Source organism: Syngnathus typhle, linkage group LG7, assembly GCF_033458585.1.
Source record: "Syngnathus typhle isolate RoL2023-S1 ecotype Sweden linkage group LG7, RoL_Styp_1.0, whole genome shotgun sequence".
NCBI classification, from domain to species: Eukaryota; Metazoa; Chordata; class Actinopteri; order Syngnathiformes; family Syngnathidae; genus Syngnathus; species Syngnathus typhle.
In genome coordinates, this window is record NC_083744.1 from 17605364 (window position 1) to 17629535 (window position 24172).

Below are 24172 nucleotides of genomic sequence, written 5' to 3' on the forward strand. Positions count from 1 at the left end.
CTGTCATGTTGGTGTTATTGATAGCACGTCTGTCTCTCATGGGCCCTTTTTCAGAAGGGGAGGGAGGGAGGCATCAATGGGAGGGCCTTGGAAGTCACACAAAAGTGTGATGCTTCTGCCATGGCGTGACACAAGACCAGACAACACAAGAGGCTGAGTGAGGACACCGCGGAGCAGCTTCTGCATCTCAAACAAGGTACTTACTCCTAATACGCTTCTGTCCTTTGTTTACAAAGAAAATATTGTCCCAAGTAGTAGCAGAACTCTGCCTAACTTGCCCTGATTATCCCCAAAGCTCCTTTTATTTCTCCTAATCCTGCAACATTCTCAACCCCTGAGCACTGTTACACAAACTACGCTTGGCATTCTGCGAACCGGATGCTCATTCAGTCCGAGATATTTCTTCCAAGATGACGTGAAAATAAGACCGGCTTTCAGATGGAATGCTTCTTGCAGCAAGCTGGGACATGCACCGCCAGAGACCAACAGTAGTCACTCCTTTAGTGTATGTGTGTGTGCAGGGTAGCCAAGTGGATTTAGCGGCACCCACACTGTGTGGAGGAGATCATCCATATCAATGAGGACACCTGGGATGGCACTTTTCAAGCAGCAGGCTGTGGAGGACTTCTATGACATCGGGGAGGAATTGGGAAGGTGAGTGCAGTCAACCTCTCCGGCCCTTGACGCACCCGTGCGTGCGTGCGTGTGATTGTGAAAGCAAAGTTGTGAAAAAGTGTGCATTACTCTGCATGTGAGAGCGTGACACAATGTGTGTGCGCATAAGGCCTGTAAAACCTGGGAGTGTTCCAGAGCAGGTCTTCAGGGCAAAACGGTAACAAGTCACGATTTGATGAGCTGTCTCACGTGAATGAGCCCCACCTCAGGGTGGAGGATCCTTGCGCTGAATGAGATTTGGGCAGAGCCGACGAGACGAGGGCACTTGGCAGCGAGCAGTCCCATGTGAGGAACCGGCGAGTCCATTTAGCACTGACAGAAATCTTCCCTGCTGACAGATGGACTGGGAGGGAGAGGAAAAGCCTCTCAACGTTGCACCAGGAGTTCAAATATTCCTTATGACCCGTCGTTTGCTGACTATTGTCACACCCCGACACACTGGACAAACTGGAAAGAAGCTTGGGAGTTGTTTGGCTACGCTAATAGTGCTCAAGTTTGTTAGTTTGCTACTTTTTGTTTTGCTTTTGTTGGCCCTTAGAGAACAGGTGCATTTGTATCCTTGTGTGGGATCTGGTTTTCTCCAGAAAACGTTGCTTTTACCGAGAACTCGTTGACACGTCGGGAAAACAAACGCGGCTGTGAGTTTTACGATATTTCACTCGCTGCATAGTTCCCGACCAAATAAAATAAGGCTGTTAAGTAAATCGCAGTCAAGAGAAATGTTTTTAGTCTTCAAGAAGTCTTTGCAGAGGTTGTGGCCTATGAGGCAATGTGAGGTCACTCGGGTTATGTTGAAGTGGGAGTTGGGGGGGTGGACGAGCAAAGGGTAAATAGAAAAGGGGATTTACACGATGCACGAGGGGGTCATCCAAAACACGTCGTCGGTTTAGGAGCTCTTCCTGCTGCATGAGGAATGTGTTTATCATTGAGGGAACTCCGTGTTGACCTTTTGCTCATTCCTGAGTTCAAGTTGGATAGAGGTCCTCCCATGATTGTCAGCAGAGTTTCAAAAGACACGCCTATCGGAGCACGCTTTGGTGACCTCTTACTCAAGCAGAACCATTTCTTTTCTAAAAAAAAAAAAAAAGTGCATGTTTGACAAAGTCAGTTTGTTAAGGCGTCTGAAATGTAGAACCTGTCAAAACTTGGTGATCATATCACATTGATGATGTCATCAGACACTATTTACTGAAAAAAAAGTAGGATTTAAAAAAGAATAATTAGACAGATCTACCCTCAAGTACCTATAATATAATATAATATAATATAATATAATATAATATAATATAATATAATATAATATAATATAATATAATATAATATAATATAATATAATATAATATAATATAATATAATATAATATAATATAATATAATATTATATAATATTATATATATATAATATATATATAATATATATATAATATATATATAATATATATATAATATATATATAATATATATATAATATATAATATATAATATATAATATATAATATATAATATATAATATATAATATATAATATATAATATATAATATATAATATATAATATATAATATATAATATATAATATATAATATATAATATATAATATATAATATAATATAATATAATAATGCAATGGTCATCCTCATAAGCCTGCCTACTGACTAAAAGCGTCCTCCATGATGTAGTCACACCTTGGAAATGCGCACCCATCTTTCATCATCCACCCATATTTGACTCATCCAGTTAGTGAGTCAACTCGCTCAATTCTGCATCCGTGTGCGTCGCATGAGCCGCGAGGTTGCTAGGCTCAGAATTGCACGGAACGATCGCGCCGGCGCCACTCGTCTGAGCATTCCTCCGACCTTGGCTGCGGTTAATGACCTTCAGCTGTCGCACGTGGAAAACCTGCCGCGAGACGCCACGTTCTATCCCGGCGGCCCGGCTTAGAGTTAAGACGGCCGGCACGCCCGGCTCGTCTGCGGCGTTTTTGTTCCCCTCCTTTATTTCTGTACAGATAAGACACCTTCCTCTTTTGCACTTCTGACGCACGCATGACATGACACTTTTTTGCAAGGATAATTCAACAAGTTCATGCATGTTCTTGTCTCCATATAGAATGGGGTCAACTTATCACTCAGGTCTCAAGGACGGAAAGGTCCCGTAAATAGAACAAGCTGAGGGAGTATTCCGGAATTCACACACTCTCCTCACACACTTAGAAGAAGAGTTGTTATCATCGACTGGATTCTTCATGCTGTCCTCTTCCTCGGCTCTTCCATCCAGCGATGGAATGTTATCTGTCTGTAGCCGTATCATGCTTTCAATAATGTGATGCGTAGAAATCAAATTAAAGGGCCTCTTAGGAAAGCCTTTTGGTGTAATTACACTGTCATCCAGTAGAAGGCAGCGCACAATTCGGTTTGACGCAAAATTTGAAAGAAGAAAGAAAACGAGGTATTCCGAAATCAGCTGAGCTTTTGCTGTAAACTTTTGAAAATTCATCCTGCTTTTTACGCTGACAGCAAGCGATGGTTGTAGGTTTATTTCATAACCCAAAGCATGACTGTATAGTGTGAGATCATAAATCACATAGTAGTTTGGAAAAAATAGGGTTTGTTTACTGTAAACACAACTGTGTTACACTCCAAAAATCATTCAACTGTCTCATGGCTGGTCTAACGTGTGATTAAACTACCGTAATTTTCGGACTATAAGTCGCACCGGAGTACAAATCGCACCAGCCATAAAATGCCCAAAAAAGTGAAAAAAACACATGTATATAAGTCACTCCTGAGTATAAGTCGCCCCCCACCCAAACTATGAAAAAAAAACGCGACTTATAGTCCGAAAATTACGGTATTACGGATAAACGGGTGTGTCTGAATTACAGCAAAGCACCGTCACCACACATGCCAAAGGAGTGAAGAAGAGGTCATGAGGTTAAAGCGCTGACCGGCAATGTGAAGAACTTTGTTGTCGTTTGGCTCTTTGCGCAGCTCGTCAGACATTCTTCTTCTATGTAGCAGTGAAGAGATGACAGGTGCAGAGCATGTTATTCTTAGCTCAGCAGATAATGAAGGCTAACAGTGGACACGGGAAGGATCACCTCTCACAAGCACACTTGGTATCATGGACAAGCTCAACACCTCCAAAGCCAGACCTCGTTATTTATCATTAAGTTGGATGAAAAACAGTGAAGGAACGTGAAGGACAAGCTTGATAAGGAACGTCATGATTCACTAAGAGATCATTCTCGCTGTGTTGTGAAATTTTTAGGATGACAATTCTCTGCTACTCGGCAGGAAATTTGCTCAAGAGGGAGGACAGCAACTTGCGGCTTGACGTGATTGTTCTCAAACAGGAAGTGATGGATCATAGCACAATATTTCACTCACAACTTCCTTCCAGACGTTAGCCTTCCCCAACCCGCTATATCCTGTTGACACTTGAGGATGGAATTCCTCTGGTGTTTCCACCAGATGTTTCAAACGAATGCTTTTGTTTCTCCAGCGGCCAATTTGCGGTGGTCAAGCGTTGCACGGAGAAGAGCACGGGCCTCGTATTCGCCGCCAAGTTCGTCAAGAAGCGGCAGAGTCGGGCCAGCAGACGCGGCGTGAAGCGCGAGGAGATCGAGAGGGAAGTGGACATCCTGCAACAGCTGCAACATCCTAACGTGGTGGCTCTTCACGACGTCTACGAGAACCGCACCGACGTGGTGCTCATCCTTGAGCTGTGAGTCCAAAACGCAACGGCGCAGCTGCTCGAAGTTTGATTTGGCTTGATGGAGCCAAGTCAAACTGTACTTTGGCATTTTCGGTTTGCCAAACGTTTGCTCAGTGAGTTTCTGCGTCCTTCTTTATTGTTTGCTCTCATTCCTGTACCCGAGCGGTTCTCACAGAATCAATAGTGCCGGTTCTGAATAGAGGCCGGGGCGCCTCGCCGCCGGAACGCGGAAGACCCCATTAGAAAGCGTGAATGCTCAGTTTAGCATCTGACTGCTTTTGTCAGCCACGTGACGTGACGGACGTGTTTTCAATGCGCCTTCGTTGGAGTCCTGCCAGGACCTCCTCATCAATTCTTCTTACCGTTTTTTTCCATGTATAATGCGCAAAATTTAACTAATTTATTGTCCTAAAATCTGGGGTGCGCATTATACATGGGTACAAAAAAAAAAAATTATTATTTTCGTTTGCTGTCACAATGTACCCAACACAAATCCGAAACATTTCTTTGCTATCGAGTTTGCTAGCGCATGCGCAGTGATACTGACCGGCAGAATAACATCCGGTTGTTCCCAAAGATGATCTTTTTTCTGAAATCATTTTACGGACTTAAGTAGGAGTCCAAATTTGGGTGCGTATTATACAGGGGTACAGGCTTTTTTCCAGCATCAACATGCCATTTTTAGGGTGCGTATTATACATGGGGGCGCATTATACATGGAAAAAAACGGTAATATAACATTGACAGCGTTGTTGCCGAAACAATCCCAGGCATTCGAATTGAGCGCATCTCCGTCCTGAGAACACTCGGATGGTTTCGGAGGGTTTGCCGCATGACTCGCTCTGTGCGTTACAGCGTTTCCGGCGGAGAGCTTTTCGACTTCCTGGCTCGTAAGGAGTCGCTTTGTGAAGAGGAGGCCACTCAGTTTATCAAGCAGATCCTGGACGGTGTCCAGTACCTCCACTCCAAGAGGATTGCGCATTTTGACCTCAAGGTACAACCTATTCATCATGTCACGTGACTTGAGGGAGGCAAGCTCGAGCTCATGTGAAATATGCTTGATGTAAGGCCTTGTCAGGCAGGCTATTGCAAACCGCACTTCCTTCCTGTTTTCCGAGGCAGATGTCCACACGGTCACGTAGAAACGCTGCTAGGTTATCAAATTTTTTCCCACCAGATTACACGCTGACAGTCATCGTCTTGTTTGATATGATTTAATTTGGTTGTTGGTATTCTGGGAGGTAAATTAAATTTTATATATATATATATATATATATATATATATATATATATATATATTTTTTTTTAATTTTATTTTTTGTAAATTTTATTTATATATATATATATATATATATGTGTGTACCGTAATTTTCGGACTATAAATCGCACCGGAGTATAAATCGCACCAGCCATAAAATGCCCAAAAAAGTGAAAAAAACATATATATGTATATAAGTCGCTCCTGAGTATAAGTCGCCCCCCCCCCACCCAAACTATGAAAAAAAAACGCGATTTATAGTCCGAAAATTACGGTATATATGATTGGATTGTTTTTTTTCTTATAAGGCCTTTAAATGGCTTCTCATCAATATCAAAGTAACCACTGTGTTGTTTTCCTTCATGCTTGCACGAAAGGCCCCTTTGAGAAGGTATTTGGTGTTGTCGCCATTTTGTGTGTATCGGAAAATCAAGTCCTGATAAATCTTCCAATTGTTTTTTGTTGTACTCTAGCCAGAAAATATAATGCTACTGGACAGGAACGTTCCCCTTCCCCGCATTAAAGTGATCGATTTTGGATTAGCGCACAAGATGGAAGCCGGAGCGGAGTTTAAAAATATTTTTGGAACTCCTGAATTTGTTGGTGAGTCTTTTTAGGATTTGGTAATGGTTGCTATAAATAGAAATTGTCGGCTGATGTGCTGCTGTTTGTTTTTCAGCTCCGGAGATTGTTAATTATGAGCCTCTGGGGTTGGAGGCTGATATGTGGTGAGTTTTGCAATTTTTTTTCTTTTTTTTTGGCAAGAATGTGACCTTCTTTTGTCCCGTCCTCTAATAGGAGCATTGGAGTCATCACGTACATACTGTAAGTTGAATAAAAAACTTTAAAGTGTCCAAAGGAGATAATCACAATTTCTCAGTTATTTTTTATTTTTTAGTTTGAGCGGCGCCTCACCTTTCCTGGGTGAGACAAAGCAGGAAACGTTAGGGAACATCTCAGCCATGAGCTACCAATTTGACGAGGAGTTCTTCAACAACACCAGTGAGCTGGCCAAGAGCTTCATCAGACAGCTGCTGGTGAAAGACACAAGGTACAACAACGCCCCCCCCCCCCCTCTCTCAACTTTTGAAGATCTTGTTCTTATTGCCTCACATATGTATGACACCTCCAGGAATTGAAACTGAACCCGTTTGGTTACGATGACCGTGATCCTGAGGGGGTTTGCGTCACTTGCGCTTGAGGATATTTACTCAGCTGCATTTTTTTTTTTTCGTTTTAGGAAACGAATGAACATACAAGAGGCGCTCAACCATCCGTGGATTAAGGTACTGTGCGTTGTGTTTTTATTGTGTTGTTGCACGTGTTTGTAAAGTAGCATGTTAATCCATCAAAAGGAAAAGGATGGGACCACTTTATTAGGAACACTTGCGCAATATCATGAACCAATGTGAGCGGTGTATCATAAATAATGTCTGCTTATTGAGGTGATCAAATATCTCAACCTTCTTCTTCTGACTTGGCTGCATATGGTAAACCCAAAAAAAAAAACGAGGCATGCTCTTGCTGTTTTTTTGTTGCGCAAATGTGCGTCACACGTAACCCGGCCGGCCGCCAATGCTCAACGGACGTCACACACTAATCCTACGGAATCACCTCCTACTGGGAATCACCACTGCGCGTGTTGTGGATCTCCAACTGAGAGCTAACCTCTGACTCAGTGTTCCTCCATCCTTGTGTCTGAAGTCCTTCGCCGCCCCGGATGCTGAGCAGAAAGCCGAGGAGTTGAAGACCAAACGTCTCAAGGAATACACCGTCCAGTCCCGTTCCAGCATGACCGCAAACAACTCCTACGCCAGCTTTGAACGATTTGCCCGCGTGGTGGAGGACATCGCTTTGATGGAGAGCGAGGTGACACAGGTGGCGGGGGCCCGCCGTACCTTGCGAGATGACCTGGAGGCTCTGCTCGACATTTATAACGACAAAGAAGCCTGGTACAAAGAGGAGAACGAAAGCACCAGGAGGCAACTCTCCCGAGTCCGCTACGAGTATCGCAAAGTGGAAGCCACCAGGAGGCTGTTGAGGGAAGACCTGTCGGGCGTGGGCGCCAACTTGGGAAGCATCAGCGAGAAGTACCAGGAGAGGGAAAATCAGATGGACGCGCTGAGGCAGGAGCTGAACTCGGAGCTGCAGTGGCTGCAGGAGGTGGTTAGCTCTTTGGATCCACAGGGAGCACACGAGAGCTGTCTGGACATAGCGCTGAAGGAGCTGCTGCATCAGGGGACCCCAAAACCCCTCACAGAGTCAAATTGATAAGAGGAGAGACTTTGGGGTGTGATGACTTTTGACATGGTTTTGGATACTTGACACATTGCTTGTGGAAGCAAGTTAGACTGAAGTCCCTGTAAAGTCAAAGTAAATTCTTCTAATGTGACATAAATTTGGATGATTGAAACAAAAATTGGCTTCAGAATGGTGAAAAATCAAATTGGACAGGGCTTAAATGGAGGCGCTAGCCACCAGCTAGCTTGTGAGCTAACGGGTCTTTTCCTAGTCAAAAATAATTAAGAATTCACTTTACAGGGTCTTTAAAAAGGATGCTTTTTCTTTGTATTTCTTTATATCTGACATTTGTTTTCGGATTAAGGTATTGTCAGTTCTTATGTCTTCTTCCACGTCAGACTGATTCAAGCATGTCCTTCTGGAACCTAATGGGGCCCATAAACAGGTCTTTCCAGCATAAACATGTCCAAAGTGCAAAGTGGAGAACATTGGTTTCATGCTCCCAGTACATTTGATTATTTTTCGCTCTGAGATGTGTTAAGCAAGCCCGATGGATTGGAGGCAGACTCTGATAGGTTTGAATTTTGGCAAGTGGAGGCTGTGAATGTTGTGTTATCCATTATTTATGGCTTCGCTGTGTTCTGAATGCCCGAGTGTAAAGCCAATCTTTCTAATGGAATTACACTTTTAATTTGTTTTTCATTCCATTTTTTTGATTTAGTTTGTAACTTGGCAAGCAATTAAGTTACCTTTGCCATGATGTTGATTTGTTGGTTTGCTTCCTTTTTCAAAAATCTCTTCTTAGTAGAAATATTACTTCTTTTATTTATGTATTTATGTATTTATTTATTTATTTATTTTGCAGAATATTTATTTCTTGGCTATATTTTGGAAAACTCCAAGCATATAAAAATGCATTTATCAGTTACAATGTGCACTTTTTTGACTTCTGTGAAAACATTCACAATTTTTAAATTCCCCAATTAAATAGTTTCATTGAATCACTTGGTGTTCATTGTATATTGCTCGCCCAAATTGATATGATATTCCATTTTATTTTTTACTAATCACACTTTAAAGTATGTGCATGGAATATTTTATTTTATTTTTTTTCTCATGTTGTCATTACTTTCCTCCGCAGCCTCACAATACAAGACAAGCGATGGTCAAGAGGTTGTCAATAGTCAACTTGGAGAACTTCAAGAGGCAATACGCCCGACGTAGGTGGAAGGTAAAACTAACCGCAGCTAACTATCACATTACTGAAAATAATAAATTCTTTAATTTCATGCTTCTTTTTTTTTTTTTACAGCTCTCATTCCGGATCGTTGCCCTGTGCAATCACTTAACTCGGATCATGAAGAAGGGCCACAAATTGCCAGCGGAGGACGGGGTAAGAATCACAATTAAAACTAATTTATTATTAGTGCGGGTGTGTTACCTCCCCCGTGTGTTTTCTATCAGAGGGATTGTGAAAGCGACAAGGAAGAAGAAATTGAAATCCTGAAGAGGCGGCCGAGGACCAGAAAGAGAAGCAGCACTTCCTGAAAGAAGCATCTTCAAACATAGATGTGTTCACGTTCCTGTTGTGAGACAGCTGTTACTCATCATCAAGAAGCAGCCTAGATGTTTCCGCCACATCATCTGCTGGCTGGCATGTTACGTAGCATTTTCAATGACTTTTTTTTTTTTTTTTCTTCTTGCTCTAGTAGGATTATTGTTCACAGGATGTGAAGAGGTCGTGTTGCTTCACTGATGTAGACAGCTTCCGCTAATAACACGTAGTCTTAAAAATCCTTCAGCTGCCGGGTGCTGACAGCCGGGTTCTCTTCTTATCGAGTGGGCCGCATGGAACTTGGTCCAAAATGTGGTTCCATTATTTCTTTACGGAGCCGTATTTGTTAACATATACAAGTTCAGAATGGACTTTGAATGCCTCATTATGAGGCAAATAAATCATTAGTCTCTTCACATGTAGGAAGACAATGATAGTTAAGAAATGTCTTTTTGGAACTGGCTAATGATGTTTTAACAATGAAATGTATTTTTACAGTATTGTTTTGTAAACGTTGAATATCAAAGTGTTTCAGCAAGCGATGATGGTTGGGATTATTAATTGCTTCAGTGGCTTATGAAAAATCGTGTGATATAACAGTGTATAAATAAAGTACATATGTAATATACTTCATACAGTACAAGCGCTTATGGAATCATTTGTTCCTGGTCAATGTAATGTATTTATGGTGTAAATATGAACATCAACCAAACGTCTTACTTGTTTTAAACACACGTTCTACTTTACTACATGTTTACTTTGATGCGCTGTTAGTTGAAACGGTGTTTAATAAACTCCTCAAACTTCCTGAAAGTGCATGTGATTTTTTTTCTTTTTCATGACAATATATCAAATATGTGAAAGCGTTCATTGGGCCAAGCGGTCACTTGCTCTCACAAGACTCATGTTGTTTGGGTGCAATCATTCTGAAAGTGATTAGAGCGATCATTGGAGCAGATCTGAATGAATGTCTGGCAGCAACGCAAAGTAGGCCACTGCAGCATGCCGACAGACATCCAGTTGCTCGGGGCCAAAATGTACAAGGAATGACACAATGTTCAATTTGACATTTAAATCATCACATGTGTCCGTCTTTCAAGAGTGAAGCAATGGCGGCCGAGAGGGTGTTTGGTCATTTGTCGTTCTCCCATGCAGACTAAAGAAGGCATGGAGAAGCTATGGACAATGTTGAAGGCAAACAAAATGAGGGACTGATAGCAATATTTTAATGAATTTAGTTGATTTTAACATGGAAATGACTTTTTATTCTAGCTCGGTTTTATTGAGGTTAAACATTTTTGAATGTATCACGTGGCCAGGTAGCTCTCGATAAATGAACCTATAACTGATTTTTTTTTTTTTAGATTTGTATTTATAAGGACCATTTGCATTATATTTTAATAAATTGGTTGAAAAAAGATAAATAAAGGAAATAGGACCTATGTTAGGGTGTGGTTAAAAGGAAACCAGCTGGCATGGAACAGGAAATGGGGAAACATTTTAAGGAGACACACCTTAATTAGACGAGGAAGGAGATAATATTCCATCTGTCATGGAGGTGTGTATTATGTTACATTGAATGAAATTAAATGTGTATTGTATAGAAAGGTCACAAAAACGACTGTCTGGGCGGAACACTTTCAATATAAAGTCAGCACAGCTCGCTAGCTAGCCATTAAGCCACGGTGTTTTGCTAATTCACGATACTTATTCTTGAACTGAATACAACAATAATTTTTTTAATATTTTGATTTTACTTTACATGTTTGCCTGTGGCGTGAGCTTGCTAGCATGTATGACTCATGCACAAACGTATCTGTCAATATGTTTCTAAAAATGGCTAACAATTTCTTTTTTTTTTTTTTATTCCTGTATGTTCCTCGTCTACATTTGGAAATCCTTTTCAATCCCCAAGTTTGAAAGTTTACCTGGTTACTTTGAACAACTAATACACAGAGACAACAACATAGGTAAGTTCCCTATTATTTTGGGTGGTCATAAATATAATTTTGTCACTTTTAACGGGAACCCATTGCAATAAAATTCTTCAAGAATGTTGTTGAAGACTTAACTGTTGTGACCTGACAAATAATTTCTTCAAAATTGTCTTGAATTAATCATTTCCACTCTGTATTGTTTTACTCGAGCTAGGACAGGCGGGGCATTTCGCACATCTACTTTTCAGTCAACTGGGCTTCCTTTGGGGAGTTTTCATGACCTCATGACCTTTTGTCTGACGTCCTCCCAGAACATCCTCGGGTTAAATGAAAACTCCAAATGGTTCATAGGTGTCACAGTGTGGACGTGTGTGAATGTTTGCCGCCCTGCCATGACCAGCAACCAATGCGGTGGAAACTCATTGCTTCTTCCAATAAAAAGTGATCACAGCTATAACTCACAAGATGGCGCCGCTGACTTAATATCCCTCAAGGCCTTGTTAACAAAGTACGGCCGCGCACTTACTGGCATGAGCTGAGATAAGCGAAAGCATTTAGCTCAGCTCGTATGTATGCATTCAGGCTATCTCGAGGCCGGCGACTGTAAATATTTAAGCCGTGCCTCACTGATACACGAGACGACGGCGGCATTGGAAGAGTGATCATTGCTGGAGAGTGAAGCCATGGGCTTTCCAGTCATGTCACAGACTCGCAGCTGGCGTGCCGGGATCAATTCTCTGGTTTACTCCAATAGCTTTTCGGGATGAGGGGATTCCAGAGGCGGAATCATCCACTGACTGGTGCGTTCACACAGACAAATAAGGCGAAACACTATACTGTACGTTGCGTATGAATCATCTTATGTGTCACTGCTTTGTCTAGAAGCTTAGCAGTGTTGTGTACATTAAAAATGTATTTGGGTGACACCTTTGGAATTTTTAGTTGCCGGCAAAAAAGAGAGGCACAGAAAAAAAGGTTTAATTTTTGTTTACAGTCATTAATTCAATATGAACACATCACTATTTCTGAGATTTAATACTGTGCTAAATGTTGAGTTATCTTGCATTCAGTAGTTACACAGCAGCAGTCAGTCGAGATGCACTTTTTGCTATTTGACAATAGCGCCATCTAGTGGTCTATGTGATACAGCAAAATATGTTGGATGAAGTTTTTTTGAGAAATAATTCATCTCAACTTTATTTGTAAAGGCTTTCACAACAGCAGCATAAAACGGATGATCACATTCAATTTTTTCATTGATGAACTTTTGACATGTATAGGATTGTCATTAATTAATCAACCTGGACTAAAATATGTCATTGTAATACTAATTGGAGATTTGGGACAAATCTAATAATTTTTGGGGGATATGACAAGACCAGGGTGGGATTCTACGCAATTTAACAGGAATGTAAGGGATAAATTGGAAATCGAAAGCCATCAACAAAAAGCTTTATCTCTTTCATCCAACAAGTCCTCTCTCCAAATAGACTCGTGTCACATGAATACATCATGTATGCTTGTGTCACCTATCGGGTAACCTCTTGGGGATTCCATCCAATCAAGAACGCAAAATGTCAACCATCTTATTGTGTCCGAGCGGCTCGTAAGATAATTTGACAGCGGAGGCCGCACGCCACTCCCCCAGACCTGTAGCGTCATTAATCATGTATAGCGGCCTCTCACTTTATCTGTGTGATCATTAGGCATACTTGAGCATGATCATCACTCTATGGAAAATTAGCTCCTGGAGGTCGCTTCCATTATTCATACCTCTACGCGAACAGGCTGTCGCCCTATTTTTGGTAATGAGCTTTAATGAAGTCGGGCCATATTTAGGTGCCGTGCTCTTAATATGTCACTGTAGTCTTTTTTTTTTTTTTTTTTTAATCCTTCAGTTATTTGATTAATACGACCTGTGTGTAATTAGTGGTAATATTCTCTCTGAGGTTGTTGCTGTGATATGATTGACTGACCAAGTTGTGTTCTGTAGAACATTGGTTCCAACAAGGCTTCAAAAAGCTCTATAACTAATCTTGTAGACAGCTTTAGCTTAAGGCCTCCAGTTATAATATCCATCGTGATTAATATAGAATGTGCATGTTTCATTTTCAACTTAGAAATATTTTTGGCATAAAAAAAAAAAACTGCTGGAGGTCCCATCAAGGCAGTTTGGGACATAACATGATCTCCCGTTTGTACCCGGTCCATTTTTGGGCTGGCGTCTGTAAATATTTGAGCCAGGTCCCACCGAGTCGGCTCCTTTTGTGACGGCCGGTCCCGCAGTGAAATGAAATGGCGTGCCTTCCAGTCAAGCGTGACACTATGGTCTGATCCAGCTCATGTAACAGGAGCTATTCTGTCCTCGCCGCCGGGGTCATTACATCACAGGCCCACTCAAGCTGGTCGCTCGCTGATGAGGTTCTGCTGACGTTCCCCTGCTCTTTCTCACGTCTTTGAATCCAAATATATTCCTATGTAAGATCCGCAGTCAATAACAATGCGTGTCGGTCTCATGTCAATTTTTGGGGAACTAAAATCAATGGTGAGCAGCAGACTGCTCGCCATGCACCCCGTATCAACGTGAAGACGAATATTCCCACCGCAATATCGCTGAGGGACAATATCGATTTGCCGCCGCCGATATACTGCGCGACAAACTTCTAAATAATAAATAAGATTCGCTATTGATCATCTCCCGTGCAAGCGGAGCTTTCATCCGATTTACCAATATCGAAGCGAGGTTTTGCAAACGGCCCGGAGCTGTTTAGCACGCCACTCGGAAAGCAAGACACGATTGTTAAGCTGCAAGGTGGCAGCTATTGGAAATGTAAATAGGCAGCTGCAGTACGCACAGAATGAATGTCGGCCTCCTCGATTCTGACTCGCAACCATTTCACACTCAGCTTGAGATCCAATCCAAATGACTGGATTGTTCAAGCTTTCATGATTCACCTCGTGCCTATGTTCCAGGGTCACTTGTGGCTTTTCCCGGAAAAGGACACTCCGGGAAACATTCTTCTTCAATGTGTCCGTGTTTTGTTTCGACCTGAGGCCCTATAAATTGTCTTTACATGCAACTGAAGTCCTTTTAAAGTGACATTTATGTTCTATGCCCTTTTGTTCTCTGCGGGTTTTTCGAACACGTCGGCCGGCGCAGCTGTATCACAACGCGTGATCTGTTCCATGGTGCCGTGAGACAGGTGGCTTTTTTGTTGATGCAGCTCTTCCTATCATTCAGGACCACTTCCTGTCTGCGAGGCGGAGCCGTGCCAGCTGTCCTTGGACGCATGCATGTGCCCCCAGACCGTTAGCCTCGCCCCCAGAGGCTGTCTCACCAGTGGCGGGGCGGGCGCAGTGCAGTCTGGGTAAGAAAAATAGCTTTTTGTATCCTCTCACTCTTTCTCATCTCAGAAAGACAAAGGAATTGGGATCATTTTTTTGTATTGCAATGTGACACTAAACCTTATCCATCTGTTGACTGGGTGTGTACATTTTTGTGATCTTTGTAGACGACATTAAGTATTGAGCTCTTTTCGCCTGTAGAGGGCAGTATTTCGTTTCAAATGTGGTACCAGCAAATATTGTGTTGTCATTTGTCAACCACACTATCCAATGTGATACAAGAATTGTATTAATCCTTTTATTTTATGAATATATTGACTTATTTGGAGTGGTGCCAAACTGCATTGCATCATACTGAAAATGGTTTCCAGGATTTTTATATTTAGCACAATGTTAGGGGCAAATGATCAACTGTAAGTATGATTTTCCAATTTTCATTTACTATAGCTATAACAATAGTTGACAAATTACTAGTAAAGTTACCATAAGTCGTGTTTTTTTTCATAGTTTGGACGGGTGGGGCGACTTGTACTCAGGAGCGACTTAAATACATAAATGTTCTTTTTTTCACTTTTCTGGGCATTTTATGGCTGGTGCGACTTATACTCCGGTGCGGCTTATAGTCCGAAAATTACGGTAATCAAATCCAATTTAAAATGCTTTAGGTATTAAAATGGAATTATTTGTAAAGCATGTTCATATGAGGTAGCCAATAAAAACAATCCGTTTGCGTTGAACAAATATATACACATTTATTTTGAAAGTATAAAATTCACACTATAAAGGCCACTTTTCAGAGTAAATGGCCAACATCTGTCGGTCTTACACAGGGAACCATCTTGTCCCTGCTACTGTCTGAGTTCTGTGGCAAAACATAAGAATTGTTCTACTCCACCACAGAAAGGGGTTGGCAAGAACTGAATAATTTACGCTTTCCAAAATGAATGAATGGCAGGAGAGTGACAATTCCTGATTTGTACAATCCAGCCAGCCTCCAAGCAGGAAACTTCTCTCGCTTTATTACACCGCAATGCGTGCAGGCACAGCTTGACATTACAGGCACTGTTTGCCTTCTACTGGGAGACTCAAAGTGGACATTCCTTACAATGGCACCACTAGAGGATCCCTGCGGTGGGAACGTCCCCGACCGAGCAGGGCGGCTCGTGCTTCGGAGCTCACTGTTTTTTTTTTTTTTTTGTCGGCGGATTCACTGCTGATCCGCTGAGGTGTCCGGAGAGGGCGAGCGACGCGTTCACATTCCTTCGCTCGGCCCGTCGACTGTGATGTGGCGCCCGCTGAGGTAGAAGAGTTGTACCAAAACAAACAAAAAAAAGACTTATTTTCAAAATATGAAAATGAGTAACAGTCACAGAAATAAACTTAACAGAGCAGAGTCGTGAGAAAGAGAAAATAATGTCACATTTTCAGCACAACATGAATGTAGATGGCTGCTGACTTCGTTCACCTCGCAGGCAAGTTGGCGCTTTCACAAACAATCAAACGGACCCGTCAGACCGACCGACAGTGGCACGCCGTTCCAGTTTGGGTCGAATTGCTCTCCTCCCCGCCCTCCGAAACGCTACCCAAGAGTGCAAATGACAAAACAACACCAAGTCATTGAAAAGGGGATCTTGTCGTGTCCGAGTGCGCGTTCCCTCACGTTTGTCCTCCACTCTAAAAAGTAAACTTGTCACGTCCCTTTTGAAGGCTCAGGTCTCCCCTGAAGGCTGGAATGGGTGAAGCGAGCTAGACTGGCCTCCCTGGTAGAGTAGTCAAGGCTTTTGCTGCAGGGTAAGCAGTCCTTCCCCCTCCCCGTGCGGACTAAGACCAGCTGCTGTCCGTCAAAGCCGACGACGTCTCCTTGCGGGCGATGATGCTTTCCGTCGACTTGAGGAGGCGCTCGAGACACGGCGCGTTGATTTTACCGGGCGGAGGCCCGCTGGGCACAGGGTCCGTGTTGGCCGAACGATCTGTGCTGGAGGACACGGCGCTGTCCTGCGTTAAGTCTCTCGAGGACGCCATGTGCCGGAGTACGCCCTGGCCTTGCTCCGCTGTTGCGGAGCAGATGGGGGACGTGTGGAGCCATTTCAGGTTGCTGGCCGAGTACGCTCCGGGAGGCGTGAGGTCGGTGACTCGCAAGGGTTTGGCGGCCAGCGGGGTATCGCTGATGGTGACAGGGCTCGCTCCTGCACTTGGCGTCACTGGGGAAAGCTGTTGAGAGAGAGGGGGGGGGGGGGGGGGAGACCAATATGTAGATTAGTTTCATCAAATCAGTGGTCTCGTTGGATAATATAGATTGTGTCCTATTGATTCTGCGCAAGTATGTTTGATGTAAAAGAGGAATTGAAAATATTGTGCCGAGTCATATCGCCCATCTATTTCGTCTAGACGTGAGAGACATGATGTGCATGTCTGGTCTCGAAAAAAAATTCTCATGGCCTTTATCTTTTGTTTTCTGATTTGGGCATATTTTGGGGGAACTCGATAAACAACCGTGAAATTTAGACACCTCAAAAACGGATGTGGAAATTCTGGAAAATTTTGAAAATACCCAAAAGTCAATTACCTGACGTAGCAAAGCTTATTTTTAGCTGCGCCAGTGTTATAATGTATCAATGTAGTAGTTACCCAAGAGAAGTGAGGCAACATGTAAAAAAACATGAGGGCGTGTTACACCTTGGCAATAGAAAGTCACGGAATGTTCTGACCTTTTCACATTCACTTCAGGACACACCTTGAAAATTACCTTTCTCCTGTGTGATTGTTCACAAGGAACACGAGACTGTGATACTGTATGTCTGTAAAAATAGCTTCCAATCCTCCCTTAACGGTCTTAGACCAGTGATTGAGTAATACGAGAATTTTAATCCCCATTTCCTCGTGTTGTCAAGCACATGTTCTCGACAGCGAGGCTTTCTAAAATGAATCAACTTTTTTTTTTTTTTGCCAATACCCGAACTGTACCTTCGGTTTCTTGGTAGGAACTGCTTCCTCTGCGTGGGTGACAGCCAGTTGATGGAGGGGGGTTATGTTGGGGAACCAACTTTTCAGCATTTGTTCCATTTTCAGAATTATACTGATGTATTTCTCCCTGGAAAAAAAGCACACACAAAAAAAAAAAAACAGAATAAGAAAAACTATATAGTAATTTACGAGCTATGGCTGCATGAGTCATCGGCCGAAAATCTTGCCAACCTCCGCGGTGAAATCTTATCTGTCTTTTAAGCTCACACAGGAAATATGCACTCTCAAAAGAGGCAAGTGAACAATTACACAAAATAGCCTGCGCTCCATGTGCGGGGAGGAAAATTCTCCTCGGTACATTTCTCACATGTTTGGCTCTCACACGTGGCCTCGTGTAGAACAGTTCCACTAGCCTCTAAATTTAAAGCACCAAAGCCGCCACGCTTTCCAACAGCGTCACCGTGTAAATAATGGTGACGCATTTCTCATCGGGGGCGGGCGGGCGGACGGAACGTGGCGACCCTTTCGTTTCCAGCCCGTCCAAAACCAGATGGTGGGCAGGGATTAGCCGGTGTCATATGATCGGGACCTTCTTTCCTTACTCCTTTCAAGGCATGTTAAATTCATGTGAAAGATTATCCGTAACAGTGACTGCTACAAAAGTCACTTTGATCCTCTCTGCCATTGTGCGGCTGTCGGAGCTGCCAGCTGGCAGCGCCGCAGAGGGCAGGAGGGGGGCAAGAAGGGATTTTGATCCACCTTCCAGACCCGACTGCCACACCCACTCTTTGTCTCGGCCATGACGGCGGCAGCTGGCCGCGAAAGGCGCCAATTAGCGTTAGCACGTTGCGCGCGGTATGGAAACGAAGCCGCTCTTTCATTCTTAGACTGTCCGATTAATTACATGTATTGTTTGCAGACCGCTGTTTCGGACTCTTAAAATGCAGTACGGTTTGTGTTTGGTAGCACCGACATATTTGAATGGAGATCACATAAGAGTTACATCGAAACATGCCTTTTTGAGAGCTTGTCATTGAATTATCTTGATGCTCATAAATGCACCTGACATATATATATATATATTATTTCTTTTCAATGTTTTTCGCTTGTCACATCTTGTCACAGCTGTCCACCCAAAAGCATGTATCTATTTTTATGTTCTTTTTAAATTCTCCTTGTCTTTGTTATTCAGACCAAAAAAAAAAAAAAAATCCAAAATTATTCCAAGATATCTGCTTTTCATTTGACTTTTTCCCCCCAGTCACATGTATTGTGTGTCTTGTCCTTTGTTGCACTGAGTCACAACATATGTCAGGCTGTTAGCATAGGCAATTTCCCAGAGGAATGTACTGCGGTTACTGTATCTCTTATGAAACTAAATACCGTAATTTTTGGACTATATGTCGCACCAGCCATAAAATGCCCCAAAAAAGTGAAAAAAAAAAAGACATATGTATATAAGTCGCTCCTGAGTATAAGTCGCCCCCACACCCAAACTATAAAAAAACGCGACTTATAGTCCGAAAATTACGGTAAGTACCAAAACAATACAATTGCCTTTCTTTGATATCGAAAACTGAACATTGCTATCTTTGTAAAGCCGGATTTCGGATAGACTCGTGCGTAAAAAGAAACCAGTCGGTAACAAATAGTCTAGTCCATGGTACGCACGTACAACAATAGCATTAAAGAATTCACTTTGCTTTCACAAGCGGTGATCTCGCACGCCATTATAGCATCTAATCAAGCCGAGTCTAGAGTGCCGCTCCCACACGGAGCCTTATTCATTTTTAACGAGATGCCCGATCGGCTGCAGCGAGACCCTGCAATCACTGCGGTAAATTTATCTTGAAAGTGGAGGGAGGGGTGAAGGTTATTATCCGCTGCGTGCCATGTGGACCAGCCATGTTGGATCTAAGGCTGCATGCATGGCAATCGCAGTTTCCAGAAGTGGAGCAATGTTAAGCTTTCAGATCTGTCAACATTTCTTTTGACTGCCAATGTGTACAGTGAACCCTGGGCTGTTTGCGGTTCTGCATTTGCAAATTCATTTTTTTTAACCTGTTCCGGCTTATTCATAAGAACACATCCATGTTTGCATCCCACATAATCCAGATTTTTATTTATCGTAAAATACTTTGTTTACTATAGTTTGCAAATCTGAATTCTACATACAGAAGGCCCGCCATGTCCTTAAAATCATGCTTGGCTGAGAACGGGGAGAACTTGACCCCATCACACACCTTTTTGGCTTGAGAACAGAAAGCCGGGTGGTCTCTTGGGTCCAAGCGCCCTTTGACTTCACAAATTCCCTCCAAATCCCACATGTGCCCTCCAAATTCTTATCGAAAGTTTTCTTAACAATAAAAAGTAGTTATGGACACATACCCTAAGTAGGGATTTTGCAGAACACCCAGGATCCTTTGGATTCTGTCCATGGCAACACTCTCTTGGAAACTGCTGAGTCCTGGAGAAGCAAAGTGTTGTCATACATGAGCGGAGTTGACGGCAGGATATAGGAAAGTGTGCGGTACAGATGTCTTATGTAAAACGTGCGGTGTGTTTATGTGATTAAAACCGGCTCCTCCTCTCTCTGTGGCCGCTCACATAAGATTTGGGGATCAGAAGTGAACACGCTGTCTTAACATGACGCCATCCTTCCCTTTTCTCTGCTTATCAGACCCATAATTAAGAGCGGCTTCTCGCCATGTAGAACGCTGTGTTCTCACTTTGCCCAGGCGTCCCGTTTAAAGTGATGGCCTTAGTCTGACATTGCTCAAAGTTCAAATATGTTCTACCCTCCCCACCCCATTTTGCCCCATATGGGGTATGTATTAATCATTAAAACATGTATACATTTGTATTTACACACAAATGAGGAGACTTACGTTCTCGGTATCTCCCTGAACGAAGGCCGTTCAAGATGGATGACAGAGGCTGAATGTAACATTGCAGCTCCATGCACTGAAAAAACAAGATCACATTTGTCTTTAGCCTTTTATACACAAAACAATTCCGTTCAATGCGGTTTGTGTTTCTATCAAATGACTTGAATTTGCTCGATATAATATTTGGAAAAAGGTAGACGCGCTGCAGTCGGTCAATAATTCAATGGAGAATCATCGCTGCCAATTGTAAGGCTGTTAAAAGCTCGAAAAGCATCTAATAAATCAAACAATCACGTCAGGAAGAGCGACGCCACGATGACGGATGGTCCTCATATTTTTCCTTTGTTTACTGCTCGCGTGGAGAAATAGAACACCGTGTTCCGATGATACGTCATTCTGTTGATGAAGGGGGCGTGGCCATAACCATCCAGCTTTTGCTAAACGGGATGTAAACACACGCAAGACCGGCACGAACCGTTCCTGTGTGTACTTAGGCACGCTCGACTATTTTGATAGTGGAATAAATTAATTCAAGCGAGGCTTTTAAACGGTTAAGTTCCTAGACGTGACTCAGCCCCCGTGTCTCCGCCCCCTTGTTTTGCGAAGAGGATTTATAGCAGAAACGATGACTAAGTCTGCTGACTCTGGTTAGTTGAGGTGGGTCTCCACCGCGCACCACGTCATTCATGAGGGACTTGTAAAAACGTCAGGTCAGAGGGCAGGGGGCCCATTTTGCCCGATGTGATTGACGGAAGGCGCTCACCTTTCGGGTGAAAAGTCGCCCCTTCTCAGACTGACTGGAAATAATCTGTCCTCCTTCATCCTCGGCGAAGCTGTGGCGTCGCTTGGTCTTCTCGCCTTGTTGTGTTTTACACAGTTCGGTGGCGTTCCTCCCCCATGTTTCTATGCAGCTGGAAGGACGCCCCCTTGTGGACGCCTCCTGGCTCCAGCGGCTGTCGGTGGAAGGAGAGGCCGACTGGTCGCGAGTCCTCTCCGACTCCTGCTCGCTGGTGCTGTCCTCCGTGTCGCTAGCGAGCCAGTCGATGGAGTTATCCGAATCTGTCGCAGACATCTTTGGCTGCTGGTTTTAACTACCATTCACCATCACTGACCTAAAAAAAAAAAAGAGAGTTCCTCATTAATATCACCCCAAAATTGTTGGACGTGAACTCTAAAATTGGAAAAGGCAATCCAACATCTCCACCTCGCATGGGCAGTTTGAGCAGATGGGGATGACCTGTTTGTTTAGCAGACTTAACACCTGAGCCCAGTGAACACAAAGACAAGTCTGGCAATGGTCCAAAAGACCTCGCGGCCGTCCCGTCCGTCCATGCATGCCGCAAATTTTCCAAATCATTGTCACGGTTACATCCCACTATCGCAAGCGGACAAAGCGGCGTGTTCTGACACATTCGGCTTTGGTCAGCAGGCCTCCGAGCTGCTTAGTCTGCACTCATTCATAAACATGGTTTGTTTTTTCAAGGGGGGGGGGGCTGCCACCATGGTGACCAGTGGCCCAGACGGCTGAACTGCACCCCTTCCCAACCCCATTAACACAAGAGTCCCTCGGATGTGGTGACAAAAAGGAGATCTGTTCGTCTCCAACGGGTAATTAGCAGATCTCGCACCGTGCAGGATTATTTTGGGCTAGGCTCGAATGCTTTTGCGCCTCACTTCCTGTGAAATTTGTTGGGGGGAAAAAAAGACGCCCTGCTTCTTTGTCCCCTCGGATCTTATCTCACAAGAACCCGGTTGGGTGGGGGTGACTGCAAGAGTAGACAAAACGGTAAAATGACCTGAGAAAATTGTTTGAGCTGCGGCCAGGTTGCTGCGCAACAGGGCAAACAGCTGCAATGGACAAGAGAGAGAGACAAATCAATTGATATTGAAGTTTAGCCAAAATAAAACCGGAAAAATCCAAGAGCACAGAGACATTTAATAACACCCGAGTAACGGGAATGGGTGCGGCGATTGACACATGCCCTTGTGTCAACGTGTTTGCCACCGCCTACGTCGTTTTAATCTCATTTAATCCAATAATGCTGCACTATAATCCTCAATGTCTGTACTATAAATTAGGGAGAACCAAAATGTGGGCAGTTAAGACTTTTGAAATGCCGCAATTAAACAAGACGACGGTGACATGACTGAACGTATAGTTTCCTTTAATAATAATTCATTTCTATAGCGCTTTTCAATCACCCAAAGACGCTTTACGATTTATCGATTTGGATCGGTTCTATTGGATGTTACAAAACACACACTTTACACACGTGGCAAATTGCACGTGTTAAAACGGATCGTTCAGTAAAAGCCAATACATATTTAAAAGGAAGTATTTCAGCTCTACATTCAGATAATATATGCATTCACCTGTGTAGGTGGGGCTCTCCAATTGAGATGCCCCCCACTTTAAACGCATAAAACGTACAAATGAGTTGTAAAGAAAAACAAATCGGTCCAACCTCGTTTTCTCACCAAAAAGCAAATAAAGTCAACGAGGTCCTATCGGCAGATGTTCAGACACAATGGACTTCCTCATCAATGGCACGCGTAAATTAGGCAACACGCACAAGGGAGATTATACAATGGAAAAAGCACACCAAAACGAACAATGAAAGAAATCGTTCTAGTCATACCAGCACACCACGTGTCCCGTTATTAATCCCACTACACCCGGCCGGCATTTGTGTGCTATGCGCCGAATGCCTCTACTATAGGATTTTCACTTCTTAATCATGAACATATTTTTTTCTTCAAAGTGTGCGCAATATAAAGTGGACACGTACCTTCTCACTGTGGAGCGGACGGGTCCTGTTTCTTTGTTCAGCACGCGTGTTCGGACCCGGAGCTGAGCAGACGTGCCGTGCCGTTCCGTGCCGTACGTGCTCGGAGCGAATGCGGAGATCTTACGACCCAACGAATAGCCCGTGTTGCTTCTCTCGAGACAACGTGTCTGCGGGGGCGTGGCCGCGCCTAACCGACTCGCCCATTTGCCCAAGCGGAAGGCCCGACTGACGAATGGGCTTGTTCGCGGCGAGTGGGAATCGCTCGATAGGCTAAAGCGGTTTACATATGTTAATGAGATGCAAATGAGACAAACACGTGAACACGCGGCTCGGTTTCGTTTCAGCTGGGCGAAAAGTCAACCTTTTTTTTTTTTTTTAATGCCAGGGGGCGGGGGGCATTCCAGAAGCGTTCTTCCTCGTTATGTCATCTGGACACCATGATGGCTGCCTTTTTTTGTGGTGCAGCCTTTTAAATGCACAGTCAGCAAGTTAAAGGACAACTAGTATTGGTTAGAGTTTGCACATTTGAATTTCATTAGATAAACCACCTCTTACAACTGCAGTAATTACCGTATTTTCCGGCCTATAAGGCGCACCGGACTATAAGGCGCACCTTCAATGAATGGCCCATTTTAAAACTTTATCCTTATATAAGGCGCACCGGACTATAAGGCGCACCATTAATGCATCATGTCAGATTTTTAATCCAAATCAAACCATTCTCCATTTTATCTTTTTTATTTCAACTTCAGATGCAACAAATTACTTTATAATCATAAAATAATGATCCATAGTCTTTTTGAGTCA

General features: G+C 43.2%; 2 protein-coding genes across 3 annotated transcripts; one reads left to right on the top strand and one right to left on the bottom strand.

Moving 5' to 3' along the window:
- The first annotated feature begins 40 nt into the window (after nt 1-40).
- dapk2b (death-associated protein kinase 2b) lies at nt 41-10255 on the top strand. Of its 2 annotated transcripts, XM_061283680.1 has the most exons (12): nt 41-196; nt 522-654; nt 4176-4397; nt 5244-5382; nt 6120-6249; nt 6326-6374; nt 6445-6471; nt 6545-6697; nt 6887-6932; nt 9029-9118; nt 9200-9280; nt 9352-10255. In XM_061283680.1, exons 2-12 carry the CDS (start codon nt 578-580, stop codon nt 9433-9435), a joined length of 1098 nt encoding a protein of 365 aa, XP_061139664.1. In that variant the 5' UTR covers nt 41-196; nt 522-577; the 3' UTR covers nt 9436-10255. The 2 variants fall into 2 exon arrangements, with proteins under 2 accessions (XP_061139664.1, XP_061139663.1); XM_061283679.1 differs by lacking the exons at nt 9029-9118; nt 9200-9280; nt 9352-10255 and adding an exon at nt 7351-8888.
- A 5195-nt stretch (nt 10256-15450) lies between these two features.
- On the bottom strand, nt 15451-23525 carry LOC133157036 (circadian-associated transcriptional repressor). Its single transcript, XM_061283263.1, has 6 exons — nt 23366-23525; nt 21340-21688; nt 20577-20652; nt 20077-20155; nt 17689-17815; nt 15451-16935 (listed from the first exon to the last, which is right to left on the bottom strand). The coding sequence occupies exons 2-6, from the start codon at nt 21646-21648 to the stop codon at nt 16546-16548; spliced, it is 981 nt and encodes a 326-aa protein (XP_061139247.1). The 5' UTR covers nt 21649-21688; nt 23366-23525; the 3' UTR covers nt 15451-16545.
- Between the last annotated feature and the right edge of the window lie 647 nt (nt 23526-24172).